Below are 27,587 nucleotides of genomic sequence, written 5' to 3'. Positions count from 1 at the left end.
TGATCGTGACGTAATTTATGAAAAGGTCTATTCAGCTCTGTCAATTTCAATGGTCAAAAATTATCAAAAATTTTATAATTAGAATAAAGCTACCTAAAAACTAACAAATTATTTTTTTAACTAAGAACTAAATTAAAGTTTGGATAAGGTAATAAATTCGTTATTAACAAGACATTTTAAATTTGTTCAATATTGTTTTAAAATAAACGCTATTAAAAATCTGGAAGATCTGAAAAGATTTTACAACGTTCAAAGAATTGTATGTAATATGGTAAGATGGCAATTTTGATGTTATTTATAAATTGTAATATCAGCAGCTATGTCAAATGACATTTTCAGTTTAAATGTCCCAATTGATTCATCTCCGAATCATTGGAGTTTTAAGAAAAAGTTTTCCGTGTTATTATCGTTGCCATAGTAATGACAGTTAAAACTTTGCGCCAATGTGGTTATGGCTTGTTTAATATTCGGTCGGTCGATCAAGTCCAAAAATCTCATAATTCCGCAGTTCCGCAGAAAATGCAGATTCAATTGTGTAAATCCATTCTGAAAATGATTTTGCCCTTCTTTCATGCATGGGGTGTGTAGCTCATACCTTCAGCACAACTCGATTGATCGAACGAATGGATCAGAGATCTGCATGACTTTCTCCACAAACTGATTCTCCAAAATTCCTCCTCTTTTACAACCCGTTTCACTACAACCGCTAGTGATAAACTACAGAATACCGTTCGTAAAGTACTGGAAACTATCATACAGTCTCGTCGTCAGTGATTGGACGCTGTCGTCAATTAACTTGGTCACGTGACGTGCTAATTGGTCCTCTGTTAAGTTCATGTGAAATCGTTCTCGCATTAATTCGATGGTTGATACGCCTTGCTGGAAACATGGCAGTTGTGAACCTGTTGGAAAAAGAAATTCACAAAGTTTAAGCTATAAAGCTTTGACTCATTTTAGGGCTTAACTAGCGAGCACCTCATCGAAAACTGGGATTTCTCATTCCATTTCTTGGCGAGTGCCACTTTAATGAAGTTCTGAAAAAAGAAGACTTTCCTGACGCGAACTTCATTTTCCCCTACTGCAAGAGCTTCGAAAGTTTAAAGTGAGGTTAAAAAATCTAATGTTTTGAGCCCGTAAACTTAGGCTCCAAACATTCGAAAAAGTGACAAAGTGGAATAGACGTTACTGCGTAGAGACGTCGGAAAAAAGCTGAGACGTCTTAGTATAGGCTACGGCTTGCGTCACAGAACGGAAGTGTAAACTTAAGTCTTGATTTCTAATCTTTTAATTGTATGTATAATGAGCATATAAGATCAGAAATTATAATTGGTGATAATTTTCGCAGTATTTTATCAAAACCTGTAGAATACGTCATGGACGCCTGTAATTTGATGCGAATCATGGTTTGCTTTTCGTAAAGCCATTAGAGATATCTTAATAGCTTCATAAACTGATCCTTATAAATCAATAACGGTTAAAAATAGCTCAACGTGAATAAAGTGTGTTGAACACGTGATAAAATGAGAATATCACGTCAAAGAAGCATGATTTTTTTACTACTGGTCCTCTCTTAACAAATTTACTGCCCCGGAAGATTCATTTGTCATAAACAACTAGAAAATGTTATTGAGTATAGGTGAAAAAGTTCATACATATTTTTATAAGCAACCAAGTTGCTAAAAGGTGCTAAGCTGATCCAAAAATACTTCGGAATTTAGAAAAATTAATTTTTGTTTTAAAAGTGTTTTAAAGGTATACAAAATGCGGAACAAAATTAATATTTTCTTTAACTTTAATACTCATCACTTTTAGGTTAAAAATGCTTTCTAGCCCCAACAACCCTGAACCAACAAAGATTTGTTTTTGTACTAACCAGTTTTGAATATTTCCACGACTTGTAAGACACGGTCCATATTTTTACGTGCAGCAACAAAACCTTGTAAGATGAGGATTTTGAAATAATTGTACATGTCGCTGTCTGGGCCATCCATAACCTAAAGAAAACGTAGCAAGTAAGTATATTCATCTGGTGGCTGTCGGCGGAGCCGGGAGTGAGGGAGTCTATCCCCTTTTCTATTTGCGCTAGACCTGGGAGATCGAATGCTGAGGTGGAGCGCCACACATACTCTCAGCTCCCAGTAACTTACCGCCTAGATCAGATTACCCAATCTAAGCTACTCATCCGCTGAGTTGGCGGTGACCGGGGATCGAACCAACAACCCTTAGATTGTAAAGCTGAGCTACCCGGCGTTTAAGGATCTGTAATCAAATCTGGTGTCCAGTCTTAAGTTAAAGAAAAATTATGATATGGTACTCAATGTAGATATTTTCTTCCGACACGTTAATGCTCCTAAGGTGGAGAAAATTTTCAAACTTGCCAACAGCTTTCGTGGATTCTATCAAAATTTTATCATTTTAATCACACGAAAATAATACTAAAATAAACACATCTTACATCAACGAACTCGTCAGTCAGCTTGAAAGGTGAATTTTCGAATCCCAAATTTTTGCCAGGCGACGTTGAAAGAATGAAACCGAAATCGATGTGGATGATATGGCCATCAGCGTCCACCAAAATGTTGTTGTTGTGTCTGGAATGTGGAATAAGTTCAACGATTAGTATGATATTCAAAGCTCCATAACTCGAACGAATTTACTTTTGGTTCGAGGACGATTGATCTAACTCAAAACTAGCTCAATGTCCATAACTAAACTCGAATATCCACGGAATCTCTCCTCGAAACTTTATATCGGTTACTGACTCGATCCCCTATAGCCTTCCTACAGTAGCTCATAATTCTCAAGTGCTGGAGAAACTTTAAAAAATCTTTTAAGATAGGTAAAAGTAGGTGAAATCAGGCTGATTATTTGTGGGAAATATGGGAAAAATTTTAGAGACGCACCTATCTTTAACCTGCATGATGTAGCAAAGTAAACAGTATCCTGCACAACTTTCCACGAAATTTCTTTGAGCTGTTAGAAATTCTTCCGTTGTCGGTTCACCAAATTCCTGAGGAGGAAAAATAGTACATTCTTAGCATTGTGAAAGCAACCTTCACATTGTTTGAAAAGACTCAACTATTGAAAACTCAAGACCAAAAGATTTATATAAGAGCCGAAAGACTTGAAAAGGAAGGATAAAATACTGCCGACGCTCTCTAATTCGATTTTCAAGGGGAATTGGATTTTCATTGAGTAAAGGAGCGTTAGAAAGCGTAATTTATGAGACTCTCATTGACGGTGACTTTTAATATTATCGAATAATGGATCGAATCGACTAGTAAATCATCGAATATGGGAGCGTCGACTTTACTTAGGAAGAGCGTAAAAACTTACATTGATGAAGTAATCTCGGAGTGACATTTTGCTTTGTTTCTTAATTTGATGCACTGAGATCGCATTCACAATGGGTTCAACCAAACCCCCATCTGATGAGGATACCAAGACAGCGTACGGTCGGATCCATAAAGGCACACGCTCCTGTTGGAAGATAGCTTGGAATTGTCTTAACAATTGGTAGGCTAGACATTCCTGACGGAGATCATCTCCAGTCTTGACGATCGCCGGGATGAGCCGCCAGTTTGGGAGGTGTCCGTAAGGAGACATACGCCGGATACGTTGAACTTTTTCCGTCCACGGCTCTTTCAATGCAGCAGCTGAATGAAGACAAAATCAAATTGTTCAAGTTTATCATGGTTAAATGCAGTGAAGGCGAAATTATTATATAGATGCTCCCGCATGGAAAATATTTGATTTGACGTAATTCAAGCCGGGATCATTTAGAATTAAGAACACCATGACCCTGATAAACTTGAACGCACTCTCCTTATTCATGATATGCACCATTGCAATGTCTTCTGACATCACACCACGGACCCAATAGCTTATTGGTTGTAAGTGAAGTAAAATCAGTCAATACGTCACTTTCAATCAATCAGCTGTTGGGTCCGTAGAAGACATTGTAGCGGTGTGCATATCATGAAATTGACGTTTATAGGATTATAACATACTTTTGTAAATTTGGTAAGGGTAAGACAAAAGTAAGAGTAGAATTAGATTGTGACCAAAGAAAGATTAGAAGAGACATTTTCGCTTTCCTGAGTTTTCAAAAATATTCTTCATCAACGAACATACCTGACGGATCATCAGGATCACGGACCATGAATTGTGCTTTCGGCGTTGATACCGAATCTTTGAGTCGCATCCGAACATCGATAGCAGAAATGTACATTTCCTTTTCCTCTCCTTCTTCATTTTCTTCGATTTCTTCGGAAGGAATTTCACTGCTCCCCGTCGTCGTTTCACTAATGTCATCGCCAACCTATAATAGTAAGGGAGAGAAGTCTGGTAAGGAGTGTCATTATCAAAGAAGTACCTTTACGGTGATAAACGGTGATAAACTCTGTAGCAAAGAACTTACTTAGTCAAGTCCCTCACACAGTTTTACTTCGAGCCCTCTCGACAAAGAAGATTTGAATGGTTATTGCTAAATATTTCTCTCACGTATGGAGCACTGGCCCAGGAGAAACTAGGGGTTCCCAGTTTGAAAGCCCACTCCTTCGAATGTTCCGTAAAGTTCATAGATAGCCGAGCCGGCTGGCCACTGATCCCGTTAAAACAATCACAATAAAATCACCAGGAATCGAAATCAATTAAAAAGACTGTCTAAAATTTGTAAATCACTTGGCTATCCACGTGAAATATCCATTCTCTTTATCTCTCACTTACCGACAACGTTCCATCGTATTCACTACTCTCCGGTGAATAACCACAATCAAACGATCCTAAACCGTCCTCGAATTTCGTCCGGTCGAACGGTGTACTCAATACTGTGTCATCATTCCCGTTCATGCTTCGATAGTGGTCAGCTAGTAAGTTTTCGTGGTATTGTTCTTGAAGTTCGAGGTCTTCTTCAACGTCATGAGCTAACACTTCAATGTAGATGATATATGGTGCCTGCGAAAATGCCAACGGAAATGTGAAAACTAAATCTGTGAGGGTGTTGAAATGAAAATGGCCAAAACTTACTTCAGGCGTATTAAATGTCCTGCTTATTTCTTTTTGAATCGTAATATTTCATTTCATAATCTTTTGTAAATCATTTTCATTCAATACCCACGGCTATACCTATTTTGAAAAATACACATTCTTGTTAACCCTACCAACCTGACAGCCATTCCACGACCCCGGTAGTGAATAGAGAAGCAAAATTGTGCTTAAGTTTGCAGCGAAAAGTGCAAATAAAAAAAGCACGTAAGGAAAATGGATGGTTTACCTTTTCTTTGGAGTTAAGAACGACGGCCGCGTTATGAGGTATACGGACCACATGATGGGGGAACATGTCGTCGAAAGGAACAAATACTTTGGCAGGTAAGTTCAAGTTGAGAAGAGACAGTTCCGCACAAAGACGTTGTACTAAAGAAGGAAGAAAGTAAAAGTAAGTTAAAACTACCATAATTTTAGAAAATTGGTTGGGTTTTTCTAACTGTGTTGTAATGACCTTCCAATGAGAAATCAACATTAACAAATCTTTTCTTACAAAGAATTAGAAATCTAATCGATGTGGATGTAGTCTACAGACGGCTAGGACGCAACGCCATGCGCAGATTCGCGAAGAAATTGTCTTTCGATGAATAGAACTAGATCATAAAATGATAATTATGAATTGTAAGTCGGGCTTTTCAAAGAAAAAATTCCAGACAATGCCTCTGTCGAAGAAAGAATCTCTATATCCGTTCATGGTAAGGAAGAGCTGTTGAATCCCTCACTGTTTTACGAATCTTTTATTTTCTTTATATTATACCTTTCTGTTGTTTCGTTTGAAGACCTTTCATTCGTTGACCGATATCCATGAGAGCTTTTACGAATTCTTGCTCGGCCACGTATAATGGGACCTGCCAACAACAACATTGACTCAAGTCTTCCTCGGTAGTATCTGTCGCTAAGTCTTTGAGATCGTTCGATGAAGATGCCTTCTGCATTGCAACGGCCGGGTCTAAACGGACACCACCGGATAGAAGATGTTGCGGACATTTACCAAACGCGAGACCCATTTTGAAGTTTTCTTGACCGATGTTATCAGTCGATTGACTGTGTGTGACGGGTAAAGGATTGTGGAATGACGCCCGATCGGTGATCGTTCCGATAAGAGCTTCCGATTTGGACCGTTTGTGTGATTTCTTTGAAGCAGGTGTTTGTTGTGTTGTTATAAGCTTTGGTCTAAAAGAAAATGGAAATGAAAAAGACAGAGTTTAAAATGAAGGTTTCATTTGACATTACATGAGCTACTATGCATAGTAACTTAATGCTGTAGAGCCCTTTATATGGCGCTGTTTTGCAAGGACTCGTTAAGCCTCGCCACCAATACGGTATTTACTGACCCTGTATATCCCGTATGCCACCTCGAGAAAACCGTGCAACTAATATTATTTTGGTTTCGGAGAAATATACCCAGCTGTCGGACGAGTAGCTTTTCTTCAAAAGGACAGGCAATTCAAATAGGTAGAGTCGAATATCAATTCATACCTGTGCACTTTAGTTTGTTCCTCCGTAATAACTTGTCTTAATTTCTTTCCACGTTTAATTTCTTCCGGTTCCAATTCACCCAGATTGAGTTCAGAGTCAAGGATCCATGAGGAACGCAGACTGAATATGGTGTGATTTTTGGCGCGTAATGATAGGTATGGGAAAATGTAATCCGCTACTTCTTCCATGTGTAGGTACATGTGTCTAAACGTGAGCAATGGTTAAATCAATGAATGAGCGATAGTCCAGTGGTCTAAGACTTTGACCCTACAAATTTCTTCTAAATTTCTACTTATTCCCATGCTCCGTTTAGCTCATAGATAGCCGAGCCGGTTGACTATGGACCCCGTGAAAACAATCGAAAGACTGTCTAAAAGTCCTAGATTATAGTCCTAGATTCACATCGAAGTGAAAGAGATATCACAGGTATCGTTCTTTGTTTTTTACAACTAATGAAGATTAGTCAACTCTCTGTAATTCAAACCCATATCATTTCGAATCTTTCTGTAACTCGAACTAAATCATTGATCTTTTTAGCTGGAATTTCGTTTAAAATACTCTCCGTTATCCGAATCTTTCTACAATTCAAAAAGAATCTTTCGTGTCCCTTAAGGATCGAATTAGAGGGACGATTGTACAAGTTTTTCTTGTGAGGCAAATAATTGTGAAAAGATTGTAAGCAGGGATTCGGGGCGCTAAATTATTTAACGGTATAAATGGGGAGCCACATATAATTATTGGTGTTAATAAGTCGCGTTGAAGGCATGGAAACAGGGTGAAATGTCGAAAAAAGTTTTTTATTCCGTTGGGGTTTTAAATTTTCCGTATTCTGAATTTATGGATCGAAGTCTTATCGTGCTTTAAATCAACAAAATCTGAATTAATTGGAACCTATGGGAAAGGCTTGTATGGAATGTAAGATAATCGAATGCAATGATTATCGTGATGATAAAAGATCGATAAAATTGATTTGAGGCACTTTGGAATTGAACTCAACAATCATTGGTATGCAAATCAAGTAATCGATAGGCTGTTGTAAAGAATTTTATAGCCAATTTAATAATCTCTAAGAACAATTTGAGTTATTTTTGGTACCAAAGTTCATAGCAATGGAATGTTAAAGCTTAATTGTTGAGACTATGTAATACTGTTGAGAGAATATTGTCATGCACTTACAATGTCAAAAATGCAAAGTTCATTGGCTACCGTTTCTATGATTATGTTATACACTTATTAATAACAAAAGAAGTAGCTTAGAAACATTTTGAGGTTTTCCTTAGTATTTAATGTTTGCAAAGAAAGTAATTATCGAAAAAGATATAATTGCAATGTAGCCTTTTTTCCAAACAAGGACAAAACTGATCAGGAAAAAAATTCGATTCTAATTGCAGATGAGTGATGCCTTGCTTGCTTCGAGATTTTCTGAAGGAAACTGATAATAAAGCATTTTGCCTGAAATATGAATGACGTAACCTTTTTAACGGAAACACCTAAAAGGGTCAAACGTGGAAGTTTGGCATACAAGTTGAATGCACAAAATTGTTGGAGAATCCAGGTTTTTCTAAAGTGGTTCTTGATAAAGGATTATGTCATGAATATAAAACAGATAACTTACATTAATTCCGGTAAATAAACGTCTACTTCTTGGTCTGTGAAACTCTGTGGAGAGAATGTAAAGGGGAAAATTTGTTTTATAAGAACAAACTATATAAGAAAATAAGGCTTGATGGCCAAAATGTTAAGAACAAGTTGAGAAGTTGAGGACTTTTATTTCTCTATAAATGGTATTCAAGACCTCAATAATTTTCTGCAGCATGAGCCAATCCAGGCGTATGGGTTCAAAATATTTGAAAAAAGGTTTTAAGATCTCGGCTTAGTTCCATATTCAACACTGATCAAGATTAGAAGCCTATTTCATTAAGTTTTCATTGATTATCGAGCCCCGCTCAGCAAAGAGATTGGATACTCACGAATAATTTATTCCCTAGGTACGCCAAAACACCACATTCCTTTGAATTGAACATATATGAAATAGCGATAGGCATGTCGAATAATTTTGATTCAAAAAGTCTTAATAACCAAGAGCCTTGCTCAGCTGGTAACGTCGATGCATCTTCAACTTTCGCTAATAACTGCCGATTTTTACGATCTAAATTTTTACGGTTTTTCGATTTCGATTTCCGACGGTCTCGTTTTAATTTGGCGTAACTCATTGATATTTTAGATGACGACTTGACTTGTTGTTTTTCTGGGGTCGTTTGTCCACAGTTGCATGGTTTCACGTGTTGCTCGACGCTATCGACAGCCATGGGTAGATTCTTTTTGTTATTCGTATCCGATAATTCCGAATTGGGTTGTGGAATGGTTTTTGGGTTATCGTTTTCTTGGTTTGGATGCGTCATCGAGATGTGTCCTAGAAAAAAAATAAGAAACAATCCTTAGTTTAAATACAGCTACATTCCAACAGAGCTTCATTAGAACTTCATACTTATAAATCTGTATATAAATGGTCAAAGATAACCTAGTAGATTAAAACTTATTTTTCATCTTTAATATATATAAAAACATCATAGTAATTTCAATTTCACCACGATATTATACCAATAAAATTGAAATATAAAAATTAGAAAACAGTTAAGTTGGCCATCTTTAAGCTAAGAAGAAAAACCTCTATGAAAGCTGCTGTCCTAGTTTCTTAATACAAATATGATACTAAAGGATATTACAATAAAATATTGCAACATTTAGGTAAAAAAGGTCTAATCAATATCAAAAAACAAAAGTTTCTAAATAATGATATGTTGTTTTGACAACATCAAGCTTTGGCAGCATAGGGTATTAGATTTCAAAACAAAATACATTTCGAGACCTTTTTGATAAATACCTTTTTTCTTCATATTATCGTTGACAGGCCGCAAAAAGCGTAGATATCAAGTTAGTTCAAAGTCCCTTCTTCTAGTCATTATCATTATTATTTTTGTTGACAGTGACGTCATAAAAATGTCAAAGTGACAAAATGAATCATTGACACAGCAGTAAACTGGAATTCGTTCGTCGTAATTGTGTCTTTTTACTCCAAAACGTTTTTTTGAATTGAATATAACGAAGACAGCACAAGACAGGACCTTATTTCTGTTTAAAAGTGGAAGTCGGTATATGCTCTTACAAGGCAGAAGCGGATCTGAGAGATGGGGAGGGATAACAAAATTTATTACAGAGAATCGTGGTGGAAAGATTACTCCGTCATAAACTTTGAATCTCCCTTAGATCCGCACGGTGACAAAAATGAATGTTTCATTAGCAGCATAGACTGTATTATTCTGTTCTATATAGGGGGTACATATATAATTATAACAACAACTAAGAATTGTTGCCTGTTTGGAGCTAACTTTAAAGAAAAACCTCAAAAAGTCTTGTAACAGAGGCTAACAGTATTTGATTATTGAAACCATATTTTTTCTTTCAGTTTACTTTGGTTTTAATTTTCATATTTGTTAATGTATCGAGTTTTTCCGATATTTGCTCATCGATTAAAAGATAGGAATACGAAAAGGGGAATCTCCACACAGCCAGTCTAGTCGATTTTTCATCAACAAAATCAGCAGATAGATCAGGTACTGGCTCATCCTGTCAATCATTCCTCCACAGTTTTACTTTCTAATTTTCGTTAAGTTTTCAAATGATGATATAATTTTGATTTCATGATAAAAATGGGCTACTTAGTGTAGACAAGCCATTACAAAATATTAAAGCTTGTAGTCTCGTTGTTGTCGCAGATTTGAGACTGTTATGAAAACTTTTTTCTCTAAAATATTCGTCCTTTTTAAATATGCAATTTCTGTGGATCGAATGCTGAAACACTCGCGTTTTTATTTCTATCTCTGCAATTGATTGAACTCTATATATACTATTGAACTCTAAAATCGAATTCATTAGTACTATTCTAAATTAAGTCAATTGTTGAAATCCTTTTAAAGTTAGAGTGAAATCTTTTAAAACTAGGAGTAAAATCACTATAAAAACAATTTAGCTATATGGTAGGAAAAGATATGACAAAGTCCAAAGATTAACTTTGACAGATGATGTTTTAAACTGCAGGGTACTACTGTCAAAAATGAGGAAAATATATTATGGGAATATAAATATATGGGAAAACTATTACCAAGTCAGATCAAAGATATCAAAATTCATTTGAATAGTCCATGAATAGGAATACTTTGAGCCATCGATCGGTGACATAAATCTTAGCTAACAAAGTGAAAACACTGATTAATGTTGTCGACTTTGATGCCATTTTTTGATAAAAAAAGGGGAATTCTTTAAACGATAAACGCTTCAATTGGTATTAAAAGATTTACATGATAAGATTAAATACCAGAAATTAAGGAAGGAAAACTAGTGGTAAAATCATTAGAACATGGGATGGTGGATTTCGAAATACCTGTTTTTTTGAGGTAAAGCCAACTCACGAGTTTGGCAACATTTAAAACAAATTATCAATGAATCGAACTATAGTCACGCATACAAAAGTAAGCGGTTTTATACCGTTACATTGTCGTACTGAAACACATATCAAAGTCATGACATACTGTATAATTCTAAGGACGTAATGTAAGGCCCATGAAATCAGTAAATGACAATGTTTACCGACATTTAAAACTTGAAGCTGGCACCCCCCCCCACACACCTATTCCATACAGAAATAATAATGCGAACCCAAAAATAGTCCAGTTCGTGAAGCTTATGTACAGTAAGCAAAATATTGAAGTAAAATTTAGACTGTGTTACCTCTTAACCGTTGAATGTATCCAGGCTTGAGCAATGAATTTGCGTCTTCCGGAATCGTTATCAAAAGCTCACAAACCATTTTGATCAAGCTCGTTTTTAACAGGCAGGCCAAGAAAATATATTTTTACAACCAAGGTTATTCAAAGTTTTGTTGCATACATTTGTTTGTTATTGTTACTTTGCTTACAAAGATGTTATAGTACTTCTAAATTGAATTTTGGATAGTTAAAAGTAAAACCAATTCAAACAAACTGTCAACCGTTTTGTGCTAATAGAGCACGACAACCGCATTCAATGATCAATAACCGTGTATAAGACACGAAGTATTTGAATAATCGAGACGAAGAGCTTCATTGGCTCACGTGAGACCTCTTTTAACCCTCCTTATAGTGTTTGACACGAGAGAATCTAACTCAAGTCCTGTACGTAAAACACCCTGTCACCAAAAAAAACACTGGTTTGGCGAACCAAATTCACTTAACCAAGTCGTACTTTAGCCTAAAACATTATATTACGCTAGTTTGTAATCGCCACGAGCTGACGAGTTGATTCATTCAATTCTTATATAAATACAATTAAAATTTCCAACACAACAATGGCTTACTACGTTCAAGTGTAAATGATACACTCTATTAAGTAGCTTGATACCACAACAAGGACTCGGTCTCAAAAACCCACGCTAAAGCGCTGCACTTAAAAAACGGAAAAAAGTCAAAAAAAAAGCTCCAACCACACGATGCATAATAGAGACGCCCAATTTAAAGAGATCCCTTTGAAAATATCAAAAGTGGGAGTCGCCACAGGTCGGCAAAGTGCTAAAACCAACCGATGACACAAAAGTAAACAATGGCAAAATTATTTTAAACACTTTATCTATCTTTATTGTAAAACATACAATGACCAAATATTTGGTCACTTTCCAAACAAAAAAAACAGCAAAAAAATATCAAAATATCATCAAGATTGTTTCACTATGTAAAGTCACCAAATTTTCTTTCCCAAAAATAACATAACAAGAAAACAAGCTTAAAAATGCCTCTATTACGAATGTTTTTCAATGCCAAGAAAATATCGATCCGGGTTTGGATCAACTGTGGATCAACGGTCACCATACAGCAAGCGTTTTCTTCATATATAGTAGGTTGCCACTATTTGAAAAAAAAAGTCTTCTTCAACAAGAGCTGAACAGTGTTTGAGAATTTAAATACTACCTAAAATATGTTAAACCTGTGTTATTACAAAAAATCTCAGATCCTTCCTTCTTATCACTACGTCTAAGAATGTGTCTGTCTCCACAAGAGTTATACAAGAAGAGCGTTTTCAAAATTCCGATTTTAAAATTATCAAAATATAGTTACGAATAATGAGAATCAGTGTAAACTATTACGGTTCAAAGATCGAGTTTGCGTAATAAATAGTGCTTACGTAAGAAAGAAAGCAAGAAAAAGATTAAAGTGACTTTCATACAGTGGTTTCATCCTAAGTTAAATGACAAAATGTTTTCTAAATCAAGGTTAGATTTGATGAAGAGTTATACTTTATATAGGACACAGTTATACAATTGTGAAGGGATAAGCAATATAAATCGAACTCAAAATAGGATTCTAACAATCTCAAAAACTTGAAAAACTGTACAGTCGAAAATGATTTTTGGGAGAGTAGAAAAATCTTGTACACAGTAACGAAAAGTCACAAATCGTCAGGTCAGTCACTGGTTAATCTAAGTCATATCTACAAAACACCATAACATTCACATCACTCGAGAATCGACGCAAGAATAAAAACAAAACAAAAAGCATTTTTATCTACGCTAATGTGACTGAACCACTGAACTTTCATCGTTACATAATACATAATGAGGATATAAAAAGATGAAAAAAACCAAACACACTCTCTTGGAAAACAATATATCAAATAACGAAACTGATAAAAATTTATGAAATAATTCCTCTAGACCTTCCCAAAGCAGCTCTTCAAGAATCTTAATCTTCATAATCAAAACTATAAAAGGTTTTTTTTTTCAATTAGAAATTCTGATAAAGAATTTGACCTTGAAAATAATTCAAAAAATTGAAAATAAACTGAAAAAAACGTAGAACTGGCTTTGTTAACGATTTGGAAATACATCAGAAAAGTTCAAAAAGTTCATTATTTTACGTATTGATTTTTAGCTGGCATAACAAAAGTCGTGACAAAAATGACGTTGTCGACACCAAAAACAAATACCGAAAAAAAGAGATCAAATTACATTCCAACAAAATGCATATATTTGTAGATTAGATTTTGCAATCCTTAAAAAGATAGCCGAAGATAGACAAGTCTTACCAGTAAACCTAGTAGTAGTACACTTAGTTTATTTTACCAGAATAGAACAAACCAAGGTTCTAAAACCATACCTGTCTTAACTCTCAGAAGACTGAAAGCAAGATTGCGAACCTTCAAAAAAAAGCTCGAGAACCATATCAGCACAATGTACAACTCTCAATCTTCTCAATTTTAACCAGAATATCAATGCCAAACCAAATCAGGTCATCCTACCATACTTGACTTAACTTTTCAGGCTGACAACAGAACTCATGTGATGATCATAGCAAAAACTAAAGCAACTTCGTGACGACAACGTTAAATAACCAGTATGTTTACAAACAAAAAACACGTGGATAGGAAAGTCCCACAATCCGTCAAAAATCAAGTCTTTTCAAGTTCGGATTGACATCAAGACTAGTATAAAAGTCATGTGAAACTAAAAACTGTCTAAAAGGTGCTTTATCGTTGTCTAAGCAAAATACAAAAATCTTAAACCACAAGCCATCCTACACAAAAAAAGTAACTTTGTAACAAATCAATTTTCAAGCAAAAGCATGCAAAAAATCACTCAAAAATTTCCTTTCTCGATTGCCAGCAAAACCCAATTCTAGCAAATTCATCTAAAAAACAAGCCAAGAAACTTCTCGTGTGTCAGCAACATTGAAACGATCATGCTTCCATGCTTAAACACTTTGGTCGTTAACTCCCCCATTTAACAATCAAAAACGTAGTCATTCACATAAAACTATCTTAAAATGAACAATGTCCTCTTGACGAGCAAGCAATTTGGAAGTATTAAATCATTAATGAGAAAACAAAAGAAGAAACAGCATCATCATAATTTACTTTGATTGGTGTAAAAAGAATCGTTTGCAAAGATAACATTACGCAAATGAATTGCATTGTTTAGCATAGAGACATAGAATAAACAGATCCACCCTTTCAGATATCCCTACCACAAACATAAACAATATATGAGCGCGAAATTACGTTTAGGAAAACTCTTTTTTTCCTTTTCAAATCTACCTCACAGTATCACCAACAACGCAAAAGATACACGCTATTAGATTATAATCTAATTCATCGAGCCCCAATAGAAGGCTACTAGAAACTATTGCTAGAAAACTTATATTTATCTAAACAAAGGTATTATGGATATGAAAATAAACCTTCTTTGCGCAAACCCTACCTGAAGCTACTGCACTATTTCAAAATTGGAACAAGGAGAAACCCCAACTAATCTAAGATCATTTTTAATCGAGGGAGACATTCAAGAGCCAATCAAAATGGATTGAGGATAGCAATCTTTATAAAAAGCTCAACAGAAGCTCCGTTTAAAATTATAAACAAAGTTCAGTCATAAAGCTCATCGCTTCAGTTAACCATTTCGCATCATCAATATATACCCATCACAACAGTCAAACTCGAAAACCATCATGCTCTTTATAATTTATATGTGTTGTCAAAAGTCGTTCAAAATCAGGTAAAACTCCTTCCTTATAGATCAAAGGTGAAAAAAAATTAAAGCGTGCACAGTATTCCATAATCAAATCAGTTAGATATGGCATTATGTATCTAAAAAATTAACTAATTCTTGGATCTTCTAGCGAGCCCATGATTTCAACTTTTCCACTGATAAATCAAATAACATCAACTGAACTTTGAACTAGACTGAAATTAAAGCCATGGTCAAAAAAAAAGGAAAACGCCCACTTTTTAACGTTGGACACTTAGACCTCCATTTAAAATCAAACATTTTTGTGAGAAAAAGCTATGAAAGAAAAAAGTAATAAAATGTAACTCAAGAATTAAAGATTACTAAAATAAATTTTCTGTAAAACCCATAAGCCTCTTTCAAAAACCAAAATTTATTCAAGTCCGTATTCATTTCAAATATAACTTTCCCTATGTGCGGCTAAAACACATAGTTCACTCCCCTCATTCTGAGATTCTTGTTATAAAAAAACTTTGAAGGTTGGAAAGAAAAAGTAACACACGAATTCACACAACGAGAACTGTTACAACTCAAAAAGCCAGTATAAGAGATCTTTCGGGTTTTCTATACAGCAATCCAGCCGAGATAACATGGAAGTCTTTTTATCATAACCCTCTCTCTCTCTCCTCTCTCTCTCTCTACACTTTTCCTTTCTATCTTTCTATGATTTTTATCCAACTGGAAAAATGACGTCATTTTTCTCAGGGGTGAATCAGCCCTCCGACTTCAGTCTTTTAATTCGAAAAGCACAATGACATCACAAAAAGAAAGTCGCCTTAACTTTAAAATAGGAAGAGAAAAACTTTAAAAGCTTAATCAATTTTAATACAAATTCATCTACTACTGTAGTAGAGCTCTAAACTGGAATGATTCAACTTTACTCTGATATACTATGCGCCTTAATGGAGTTCGCTGTTAGCCTGACGACATATTATAAGCTTTCAAAAGGAAGACTTAGCTTGACAACTAGCTAAGCAAAAAAGTTATAGAATTATCAATATAGTAGCCGGACCCTTTGATTAAAGCGCCTTACAAAACCATTCATATTTTGTAAATACTACGAATTCTTTTGATTCATGGTTATGTTGAAAGATAAAAATTCCAGTTGGTTAAATTTGGATTCCAGAGATTACTGTATAAATTTGTAGCAAATTATTTAATGACCACTTCTACACCATAATCATCAGAAGAAAGTATTTTACTAAAAGTCATTCATAAAGTAAAAACAAAGTATTTATAATATTTGGATAATTACCATGGACTTCTCTAGGGACTGATGATGTGAAATTTGCAAAACAAAAAAAGTCCAATTTAATACCTTCTGTGGAAAACAAAAAATATATGTAGATGAACAAATCCCTGTCTATCTTCTTCAAAAAAGATGCATCGAGGAAAAGCAATTCGTTTTCTCACAGGATAAAATGATTATCAAGAAACAGCTTGGAATAAAAAGCTTAAAAATATTCTCCATAAGACAAAACGCCTGTAACTAATAGAGCAACAACTTATAGCAAACAAACAAAAGATATTGCATTGAAGAGACGGTGATAAACATAAACAAAAGCTTTGCCAGGAAACTGAAATTACATCAACAGAGAATGACAGGAAAGGATTATCTCTATTGCGAATTGAGCCAAACATCAAGTAACGCAGGATAAAAGCTTTTAACAGCATTACTGTAATTGAAAAGAAAGGAGCGATGGGGAGTGAACTAAAGTGTTTCAACGCCACAAAACACGGATCCCATGTTTAGGTTCTTTTCAAACCGGATGAAAATCAATATCATCAGAGATCTAGACGGACCTCCAACCAAATTGAAAAATCAATCTCCCTCCTCTAGGATAGAAAAACACAAAAATGAAATTACCCATTGGAATACAACAATAACGAACTTTTGTTCTTATTTAGGATGCCGAAACTAATTATCCAAAGGGTAAAAAAAAGAAAAACTAAGTCACAATCATGACAAATCTCAATATTATAATTAAAGTAAAATTTCATTTCAAGAAAATTCAGATATTTCACAAGCCAAACGCCCCTTCGGTTCCAAAGCTTATTTTATAATCTCAATGAAAAAAAGTCCTGATGGCTCATAGACATATGTCTTCAAAGGGTTTAAGGGTGTTTTCTATGGCTGGAACACTGTAATAAAGGGACAACCGTTATCACCTTTAAGCTGTTGAGAGAAACCTAAAAAACACAAAAGAGAGACCAGTCAATCTTTATAGACATTCAGTAAAAGCTTTTCATTGAAGTAGATAAATGAAATCCTGATAAAAAGATTTGATAGTGGAAAATCTAAATATTTGGATCAAATCTAAAGATAAAAACAACATCGACATGTTTTCTTTCTCTTTGGAAAAAAGAAACACGACATGGAAACTTCATAGAGATGGGTGAAACAACAACAAACATTATAGTCAAAATTAACTTGGTCAGTACATTCAGAATCATTCTTTATTTGTTGTACACAACCCTGTTCAGCAAAAAATAAAGTCTCCAATTCCTGTATTGAAATGTTCAATATCAAAGGCCAACATTTACAAACTTCAGCAAATTGCTTTTCAAGACAGATCACCAGGAAAAGCAAATGAAACATTGTGATTAGGCTACACTCCTCATACAGCAACAAATTCAAAATTACGAACATATTTTACCTTAGTTAAACAAATTTCTCAACACACTACAAAAAGCATTCAAATGTTTCAACGAGATGATCAATAAGAGTTTTAGTAGCAATATTTTGCCAATGCACCTGCAATTAGCAAAAAGGAAAGATATTATAGAGATACCAAATTTCACACTCCTGAACTAAAAACTAATAAAAACTTACAAAAGAAACAAAAGAATAACAAAATTTCATAAAAAAATCAGGATTTTCAACCCAAGCATTGCTGCTTAAAGCCAAACCATAGGAAGCTTCACTACTCATTAAGGTTTGAAGATTTAGAAAAAACCTAAAGTAGACTTTGTCATTATTTATGGATTATTATTGACATTACAAAATGTTTGAAATAAACACAGGACGACAACAACAATAGGGGCATGTCCCATGGCAAATTCACTATATTTTGCGCAATACCATGTAACAAAGACTGTTGGACAATGCACCTTCTGTCGATTTACGTGCCAGAAAAGATTAATTTGTTTTCATTGATAACAAATCTTCAAAATACAAAGCTTGTTTAACATGTTTTAAGGGATTCATTACGGTCTAGGACAATGTAAAACGAGGGCAAAGATTGGGCTTGCTGGACAAAGGGTTTCTATACACAAGCTTTATCCATTTTTAAAACTTTTACTAATTTCTATGCATATTATAGCAGTATGAAAAAAGTCATTAATTTTAAGGAATTTCTATTTTTTTTATAGCAATAATGTGAAGTATTTTCCAAAAACAAAAAGCAAGGAGACTTGTAGGAAATAATTACAGACTTTTCTAAATATCTTGTTTTGATATTAGAAATAAATGAAACAGCAACTTAGACACGAACAATAAGTATTTTAATCTTTATGAAGCGTTAATTTTCTCTCAGGTGATGTTGAATTGGACTTAATAAAAATATTATCAGGATTGCTGTCACATGACTATGGACTGCTTTTAAGCAAATAAAAGCATGCTAATGATCCTCCCCCGTTAAATTTTTACTTACTCGAAGTACCCAATCCTAAATTAAAACACAAAGACACAAAGTATAAGAAACCTCAAGCTTCTTCCCTTTCTTCACAGAATGAGAACATGGTGTCCTCCAGGTTTTTAGGACCTCTCATTTGGGGCCTAAAACCCCCATATGGTCTTCTCCCCCAACATACCCTTTTTCTGGGGTCCCCCCCATTGGAAGAATAATTTTGTGATTTATGTATATTTTGCATAATAACTTAACAAAAATAACAATTTCCTGCAATGATCACACACATGCTGGAAATGTAGACACATTTAATCATCTATTTGAGATATTATATCTAACTTCTGCAATTTCTACCCCCACTTCCAATAAAAAAATCCTGAAATCCCCCATTTGCATTGGCCCCCCCATCAACGTAGGATCCCATGTAAGAACTCCCCCCCCATAGTTTGTGACAGAAAATGTTATTTTGCTTGAAAAAAAACCTTTGCAAACAAATTCAAAATAAAAGCTTGTTTTACATGTTTTAAGTGATTTATTACAGACTGGGACAATGACAAAGGAGGGCAAAGACTAGGCTTGCTGGACAATGGATTTCTAGACACGCGGTTTTATCCAGCTCAGTAGCGTAGCCAAGAGGGGTGCAAAATTTGTGTAGGAGAGCAGATTTTTATGCCTTTATGATTTAGTTTTTAATACTATGAATAGATAATTACAGTGTCATAAAAATTTGCTCTTCTACACAAGTTTGTGCCCCTCTTGGCCACGCTACTGCAGTTATATAGTAATTTCTATACACATTTTACAGCAGCATGAAAAACATCAATAATTTTAAGGAATTTTTTTAATAGCAATAATATGTGAAGTATTTTCCAAAAAACAAAAGCAAGGAGATTTGCAGGAAAATTACAGGCTTTTCTAAAGTACCTTGTTTTGATATTAGAGATAAATGAAAGAGCGCCTTAGTCTCTAACTATTTTAATCTTTTTCTTAAATTCTTCTCAAGTGATGTTGAAAATTGGGAACTTACAAAAAATGTTATCCGGATTTTTTTACAAAGCAAAATGCAATTTACAACAAGTAGAACTTTTAAAGACCAAAAGAATAATATGACGGCTCATCATCAGATACTACATTAGGCGTACAAACTAATTGCTAACAAAACTTTTGAGATTTTTGAGAATTGCAGCCCTTTTCGCAAAAAGTAAATGTCTTTGAAAATTCTGGAAAGGGCCATTTGCTGATTTTTATTTTAATCTATGAGTAACACCTTCAAAACCAGATGGCACTCCCACAAGTTTACCTTGAACCACAAGGAATCTACCAACCACACTCAATTATTGAACCACTACTGGAATCTGAAAAGAAATGGAGCGGAACCAATTCTATCCTGGGAAATAATCGATCACGCATTGTTACAGAAATGGCTCAAAAAGCTGCAATCTATGTTTAGCTGAAAAAGTGAATATAATCACCTCTAAACGTGAACTCCTAACACGAAATCGGAGTTGATTTCGAAATGCCGACTCGTAAATACCAGAGGTTTTTTCATCTTGCATTTTGATATATAAATTATATATTAATCCAAGATGGCAGAAGAGAATGTGAAAAGATATTGTTTTAGCCCAGAATCTCCCGCATGATACAATTGAATAACAATTTCCAACCTATGACCAAAATAAACCAAGCCTTTTCTAAAATCATGAGTATCAATTGTTTTTTTTCATCAATTGGCTATTGATTGTGATGATGATTGTAGAAACATGAAACTCTGAGTCTTGTGGCAAAAAAAAAAGCCTTTTTTCTTGATTGTATATGTGCTCCTAGTTTTGGTTGAGCACTGTTTTAAAGCTTGCATACTCATTTACTGTTATCAATTGTGATCATCTTTAAAAGCTAATCAATGAATAATCATTCAATCAATAGGTAATCAGCTTGCCAAAATTTGTGTGTTTCCATTTCAGGACCAGGAGTCATCAATGACACAAGCAATCCATAAAGGAAACTAATGAGAGGTCAAAGTAGAAGCCACAAGTGGGAAAGAATGATCTTTCACCAATTTTGGTTCAAAACTCCAAAAAATCAAAGCTTCAGAAAAAACAACATCAGTCATCTACAGCATGCAATTGCAACAACAAGGACGAGAGAGTTACATGAATCAAGTTCGAGATCCCAAGACAAGTAAATATAAAAGTTGAAAGCTTGAAACAAAATGCAACAGTTATTTAATCAACCAACCAAAATGTATTGGTCGTGGGTTCTTTACAGTAGTGAAAGTCTCATTCGGTCTCATTTCTTATTATTTTTCAGTCTCTAGTTTGTATGTTTTCTGATTTTTGGAGCTTTGTGAATTATTTTATGAAAGTTTCAGTTTTCATCGTTTCAATTTTTGAATAATTTTCCAAAAGATTGTCACGGGTGGGATTGGAACCCACTAAATGCAAAGACCATATATTAAGAGAAATCACAAAAGAAGGCTTGTTTCAAGCTCCAAGGCTGACCCTAACTGATAATAATCAAATTCCTAGCCAATTTGATACACAACCACTACCTATCCAAACCCAAACACTAACCTACAAGGTTGCCTGCAGGTCCTGATACTATATTTCCTGCTTACTAGATCATAAATCGCCAAATTTATCATTTCATATTGTTTCATTTTTCTTGAATCAAGATTTAGCAGCTGGAAGAGAACAATTTTTTAAGTTGTATTTGCAAAAAATTGGAGATGAAATTTTTTCCTAATGGGTCATTTTTTTCTTACATATTTGAAGATTATTTTATGGCAGAAATAAAGTTGCTGATTCAATTCGTCTTTTGCCATTTTTCATTTAAAGGTCAAATTAGCATGTTTTGCCCAAGATGTCTTTAAATTGCATTTACACTCCGGGTATGGAATACCTGTTGAAAATTTACACCCCATGCAATTGCAAGGATGTGCTTACTGATGTTTGAGCTAGATTATATCAAAAACAAAAGACAAGAATTTGTCCAAGCTGATTGTATTGAGTGGGAGAGTCTCGTTAAGCAGAGTAAGTCAAACTCTTACTTGTCACAGAAAGCGCCGGTCCCCCCTAAGAAACCTCCTGTACTGTCTTTTTGAATGAGATTCCCCCATTCTCGCACTAAAAAGATTCTTCTGCCACTTTTCTATTATCAGAAAAAGACCAGGACTCCGGGGTACTCTGGCTGCGTAGCTTCCAGTTTGCAAGGCTCAACTCGAGGAAAAGTTTGGAAATACCAAGTTTCGCACTGGAAAAGAACACCTGATAAAACACCTGGTCCGGACAAGGTGCACCTATACCTTGGAAATTCGCCCAAAAAGACAAAAAATTGCTAAAATAGGCCTTTCCATCCACTATGTTGAATTGTATGCAAAAATAGAGGAACGAAAAAGCAGTGGTTGGATTTAGTTGGAAAATATGCAAAACATATGCCGGTTAGTGTAAAACACAGGTCACAGGGTCATACAAATTACAGACCGGAAAACTGTAACGCACTTGTAACATACAACTCATAACATAAGTTCCTGAAAATATTATATGTAATGGAAATGTAATATCAAGATATGTTATTTAGAAGACCAAAACAACAAATCATCAACCCCAAATATTGACAACAAATGACACTTAAATTATGTAAATAATGACGTTATCTCAAAGTATGAGGTTATGGCATAGTGATAAACAGCTATTTTCCTGTTAGGGAGCTGTTTAAAGCAAAGGTGAGATCGATATTTGAAATTTTTTTTATTCTTTGCATATATAACATACGTAACATGCGTATAACATTGAAAAGATAATTTTTTTACATGTGTGATATAAATAAAACGCATAAAACGCGAAATCACGTGGGTAGATTTTTAGCTTTAAAATAGTTCTAAATCAATAAAATACCTTTGGAATTATATTTTTGACATTAACAACTGTTTTTCAAACATTTTCTTTGTGTTTTACAGTAATTGAAGCTGACCTGTCAACACCTGTGACCTGTGTTTTACACTAACCAAACATATGCAAGTTTACACAAAGATTAAAAAGACAACAAACCATCTTATAAAGAAATATTATAATCATTAAAACAAGAAAATATGGAAATATTTACAGAACAACAAAAGCCTTCTAAAAATTTGTTCTTAAAGATATTGCATATTCTGTTTTCATGCCATTAAAAAATTCCACCAAGACGGAGTACACACATCAAATTTTCAAAACACGCAAACTGAAAGCAGTAATTATGACGTCACACATTCAGCGGGTTCAGATCATTGTTTTGATTTTAACGTTTGGCCGTTCTATTCCCAAGAGAATAATTTACCATCAGCCGATTAAGGATTATTTTTGTAGCTTTGCGGGTGATTTTTCAGCTTGAGTTTTTGTCTAATGTTATGGTTTTTTGAAGTGCTTGTTCTAAGAGATGAGCAAATTTGATTATTTCTAGTTTTCAAAAGAAGCTAATTTAATCTTTCTTCTACAATATTACTGTCAACTGCTCCAACTTGGGACGAGTGTACGCAACATGGGACTTGTTGATATCTGGCCTGTATTTTCACTTACTGTTAAATCTCTTTGACAACAAATTTGTTTTGATAACTCCACAAAGTTTATCAATCATACTACTTTCTGTCATAACATGTCACGATAACTTTCACTGATAGCGTGCCCTTTTTAACTTTTGTTTTCATTTAAAACGACTGGACGCTGAATGGAGAATTAGAGAACGCCCACCGCCTAACCGCCTACCGGCCAATGGGATTAACAAATAGCGAAGTGTGTAACTTGCCGCGCGAGTGACGTCAAACGCTCACATTCACGTGTGTTTCCACTAGGGATTTTTTTCATATTTCAATTTAAAAGCCTACTCGGTGCGAAAGAGAAATTGTGTATTTTTTAATAAGCGGTTCATTGAACTCAAATCAAATGACTTTGGAGGTTCGGTGAAATGGTGGTGGAATGGCCGTCCCATGTTGGGTAAGATAGTCCCAAGTTGGAGCAGTTGACGGTACACTTTAATATAATGCCAATTATGCATGTAAGTTTTTAATACTTTCTTTTTGCATATGTTTTGCATACTTTCTAAGGGAATTTCACCACGGCAATTCGGCCACCATAATTTTTGCATACAATTCAACCAGTTGGGTGTTTAAGATAAAAACGGCAATTATTGCCGTTTTTGAAAGAAAAGTTGATTTTATTATTGAACACATGGTATTTGACACCCTTGTAATAAGTAGGCCCACCGTGCCTCGATTTCAACTGGTTTTTGTTGGAAATGCAGCTAGAAAAATGAGTAATGTGTAAACAAACTTACAACAGGGGTTTTGTTATCTCTTCCTGGCTGTGTTTCTGCATCGATGCAGGATTTTTTTACATATTATTTTATAACTTTTCATGTTATTGAGCACAGGTTGAGCAACGAAAATTGAAAAAATCACTTTTAAAAATCAGAAAAACCTTTTTCTCAATGCAATTTCACAATTCTCAAACACCTCTGACATCTTTGCCCTTACACATTTTTTTTTTATAAAGAACCTTAAAATGGCTCCGAGCCATCATGACTTTTAGTGACGTGGTGGTATTAAAAAAAGGCCTTAAAGCATTTTAGTACCATATGTACTAAAATCCCAAATTAGGTGGGGTCTTCAATAAATTTAAGAAATATTTTAGTACAGAGTACTAAAAATCACCAAATTTTAGGAAATTTAACTATCGACCATTTATTTTAGGCAAAATCAAAAAAATAAAAACTTTCTATTAAAGATTTAAACACCCCTGTGTCATAAATTAAGCAAACATTTCGTCCCCAGTGGGAAAATACCCTTGAATTTCATTCCCACTGAAAATTGACTTTGACTCGAAATTCCATGATAAAAAAATTGCAATCCAAAACCACCCAATAGAATTTCTATCCCATTAGCATTTCAATAAGAATTTATATCCCCACTGAGGAAAAAGGTTCACCGGGCTGTGAAATAGGGGTGTATTTAATGTTCTGCTTTTATATACTAAGGAATAAAAAATGTTTTCGAAGTTGAATGCTTTGTTTTTGTAAAGAACCATGGATAACTGGATAGAAAAGAAATAGCAAGCTGTAAATTAGAGGTGATAAATAACCAATCAATCTTTGCAATAACTAAAGTAGAGCAGAGCAAAAGTGTCTTGACTGTTTCTGAGTCTTTATCTAGAATAGAGAGAGATAGATCAGGTTCATTGACAGCTTAAATAACCAGAGTTGGCATTTTGTTGAAAGTCCAAAGACCGCCATTCTCTGAACCAAATTCCAAAATAAGCCTAATTTAGGTGGTCACTATGCAAAAATGTCAAAAAAAGTTTTAGTACATTGTGTACTAAAATTGTCAAAAAACCTTTTAGTACTCATATATGTCTTGGATTTTAGTACCGACCCCATCTGCCTTATCGAGTTCCTTAGTTACTTAGCGGTTAAGTTTGGATTTGCTAAGTGTGTAGCTTCTTTATCAGCATTTTTTATCTTTTTGACATATTGAAAGGCGTTTCAGTAATATTTCTGTCTTTTTATTTAGGTTGTTGTAAATGTTCAAGTTCAAATTGAACTCTTGCTATTCCTTAGCTTGTTTTTTTATTCTCAGCCTGAGCAGTTCCTTAACAATTCCTTATTTCTCAGACCATCTTCAGCCTCAAGTTCCTTATAAACGTGTTCCTTATAAAAACAAAAACGTGTACAAGGACAACATATTTTCCTGATTCAGCATTTCATCGTTGAAAAATTGCCGAAAAGAGCAATAATTGCTGTTTTTATCTTAAACACCCAACTGTAGGATGGAAAGGTGAAATGGTCTATTAGCTGCACTCGAGGAGAAAATAGCAGAACTCTGCACTTGGTGTTAAAAAAACGTCTGCACTTGCACCTGAAAACCTTAAATTTTGCACCTGCACTTGACTTTTTCCGAGTTGTGCACTTGAGATCTTGAGCAAACTTGCCATTCTCTGCAAACTGGGGTAGCTTCTGAAATTTAGGCAGTTTGTTATAAACATAAGATTTTCCCTATCGTAAAAACCCTCTCCAATCTCATGCCGGTTATCAGCGAGGATCTTATTGCAATTGTCAGATTTACGGAAAACACCAGCTTTTTGCTGATTTTTGCCTCGATTGCCCAAAACCCGTAACCTTTTTAGCTTGAGGGAAGAAAAAATCAGAGTTTTTGGCTTTGCCAAAAAAACGCCTAGTTAAAATTTTTTCATCTTCGCAGGATCCATTCCCAACCTCAAAATACATCTTTTTGTCTAGGGGTTTGTTTGGCAAATTCTTCCTTCGAAGAATATTGATAACTTTTGATTTCCCCTGAAGACCGCGAGAGAAAAAATATTAGGGCCGGCGCTCTAGGCAGGCGGTCTAGACTCTCTTTCGTTTTGTATAATTTTATAATGACGTATAAGGTAGCGTAATTCATGCAAAAATAATATGATAATCTTTTTGTTTTTTATTTTCAGGTATGCCACCAAACATTGACGTCATCGTGTATGGATTTAGCATGAACAATAGGACCGACAGACTCGACAAAAGGAACAAACAATAGGACGACCCGAGAATCTTATGATGAGGGCGTTTTGTCTCCACCTGATATCACGCCCACAGAAGACACTGTTTAAAAAGCGGGGGTAAAAATAGTAAGTAATAGCTTTTGTAAGTGTTTATTTTGCGAAATATATAACAATTTTCTAATATATATGGTCCATAAACTAGCATTTCTAGAATTTTGATAATGGAAACTTAAATATATAATGAAGAAAAAAACAAACCATTTCATTTTTATTTATACGTTTAACCCCGGAAAATTATGCATTATGTATTACCTATTACGTAACTTTACATTTCCCGACTCGCTAACTCCCAGAGGAATTCCGATTGTAAACCCGATTGGTTAATTTCGGAACATCTTCATAATGGCAGATAATTTAGAAGTGTCTAGTGGAAAGATCGTGTGAATTTTTTGATGTCAGTATTAATTTTTTAGGTTGATGGCTTGTTGAATCTGGCAAGAAAAAAGTAAACAGGTATAGCTTTTTCTAACCAAGGATCTGAGGGATGCGAGCAACATTGGTTATCCGGAGAAAAAGGGGAAAAGTCCCAAGGGTGCTGACGGGATGCTTACTCAAAGCATCTATAGTTGCGAGAATGGGCGGCTCCCATAGCCTCCAGTAACTCAACCATAATAGATACCGTGAGAGTGGATAACTTGCATCAGCGGAGGCTAACATGCATAGCCCTCAAATGATTGACCCGTCTGGTCATTAATATACAAAATTAAATCAAAACAAAAATGGCAGAGTACTGTAGAGCTGTGAGCGGAGCTGAATATAGTTTATTTTAATGAGCAGCTAGTTCATTCATTTAAGGGCTATGCATGTTAGCCTCCACTGATGTTACCCACTCTCACTGTAGATAATAGATCCACAACCTAAAAAAACTCATCATAAATGTTTTTTGCTTGTGGCAAGCTGAGTTTGTCAAGGTTTGCTTTTTGCTTTTAGAGCTTCTCTAGAATCTTAGCTTTGTGCCTTAAAAGGCTTTCCCTTTTATACAAATCATAAAAGAGAAAGGAAGTGTTTATACCTAACTATAACCAAAACCAAAAAAACTGCCTAGAGAAAATTTCGAAAATATTTTTACCTTTTTTACTGCGTTTGCGTCACTTTTAAGTCTTGTTAGTTTATAGCTGGTGATTGAAGTGATTGCTAACCTTGCAAGAGTAGAAGGTTGTTGGAAACTGCTGTGTAATGGTCTTAGATCGTCTTAGATAAGACAAAATGAAGATGATGGAGGAGGAGTGTATGTGAGTGATGAATCCGCCATGATTGAATTTCAAA

General features: G+C 34.8%; 1 protein-coding gene across 2 annotated transcripts; it reads right to left on the bottom strand.

The window, feature by feature from the left end:
- Positions 1-22: 22 nt before the first annotated feature.
- Positions 23-27,587, bottom strand: LOC136797574 (phosphatidylinositol 4-kinase beta-like). 2 transcript variants are annotated; one of them, XM_067054159.1, is made up of 13 exons: positions 11,314-11,519; positions 8,496-8,938; positions 8,141-8,184; positions 6,526-6,729; positions 5,804-6,219; positions 5,276-5,415; positions 4,729-4,956; positions 4,135-4,321; positions 3,337-3,656; positions 2,904-3,010; positions 2,456-2,591; positions 1,874-1,994; positions 23-902 (listed from the first exon to the last, which is right to left on the bottom strand). In XM_067054159.1, the coding sequence occupies exons 1-13, from the start codon at positions 11,390-11,392 to the stop codon at positions 718-720; spliced, it is 2,610 nt and encodes an 869-aa protein (XP_066910260.1). In that variant the 5' UTR covers positions 11,393-11,519; the 3' UTR covers positions 23-717. The 2 variants fall into 2 exon arrangements, with proteins under 2 accessions (XP_066910260.1, XP_066910261.1); XM_067054160.1 differs by lacking the exon at positions 11,314-11,519 and adding an exon at positions 27,391-27,587 and having other exon boundaries at positions 24-902.

The sequence above is a fragment of the Clytia hemisphaerica genome, unplaced genomic scaffold (genome assembly GCF_902728285.1).
Source record: "Clytia hemisphaerica strain Z4C2 unplaced genomic scaffold, Clytia hemisphaerica genome assembly, whole genome shotgun sequence".
NCBI classification, from domain to species: Eukaryota; Metazoa; Cnidaria; class Hydrozoa; order Leptothecata; family Clytiidae; genus Clytia; species Clytia hemisphaerica.
Note: the sequence above shows the minus strand (reverse complement) of the source record. Positions and strands in the feature narration are given on the sequence as shown.

Excerpts from the sequence above, each read along its gene's own strand:
- LOC136797574 (XM_067054159.1), bottom strand. The coding sequence starts at position 11,392 with ATGGTTTGTGAGCTTTTGATAACGATTCCGGAAGACGCAAATTCATTG. Across the intron at positions 4,957-5,275 it reads TTCTTAACTCCAAAGAAAAG|GCACCATATATCATCTACAT; the intron begins GTAAACCATCCA and ends GCATTTTCGCAG. Across the intron at positions 4,322-4,728 it reads AATACGATGGAACGTTGTCG|GTTGGCGATGACATTAGTGA; the intron begins GTAAGTGAGAGA and ends TTACTATTATAG.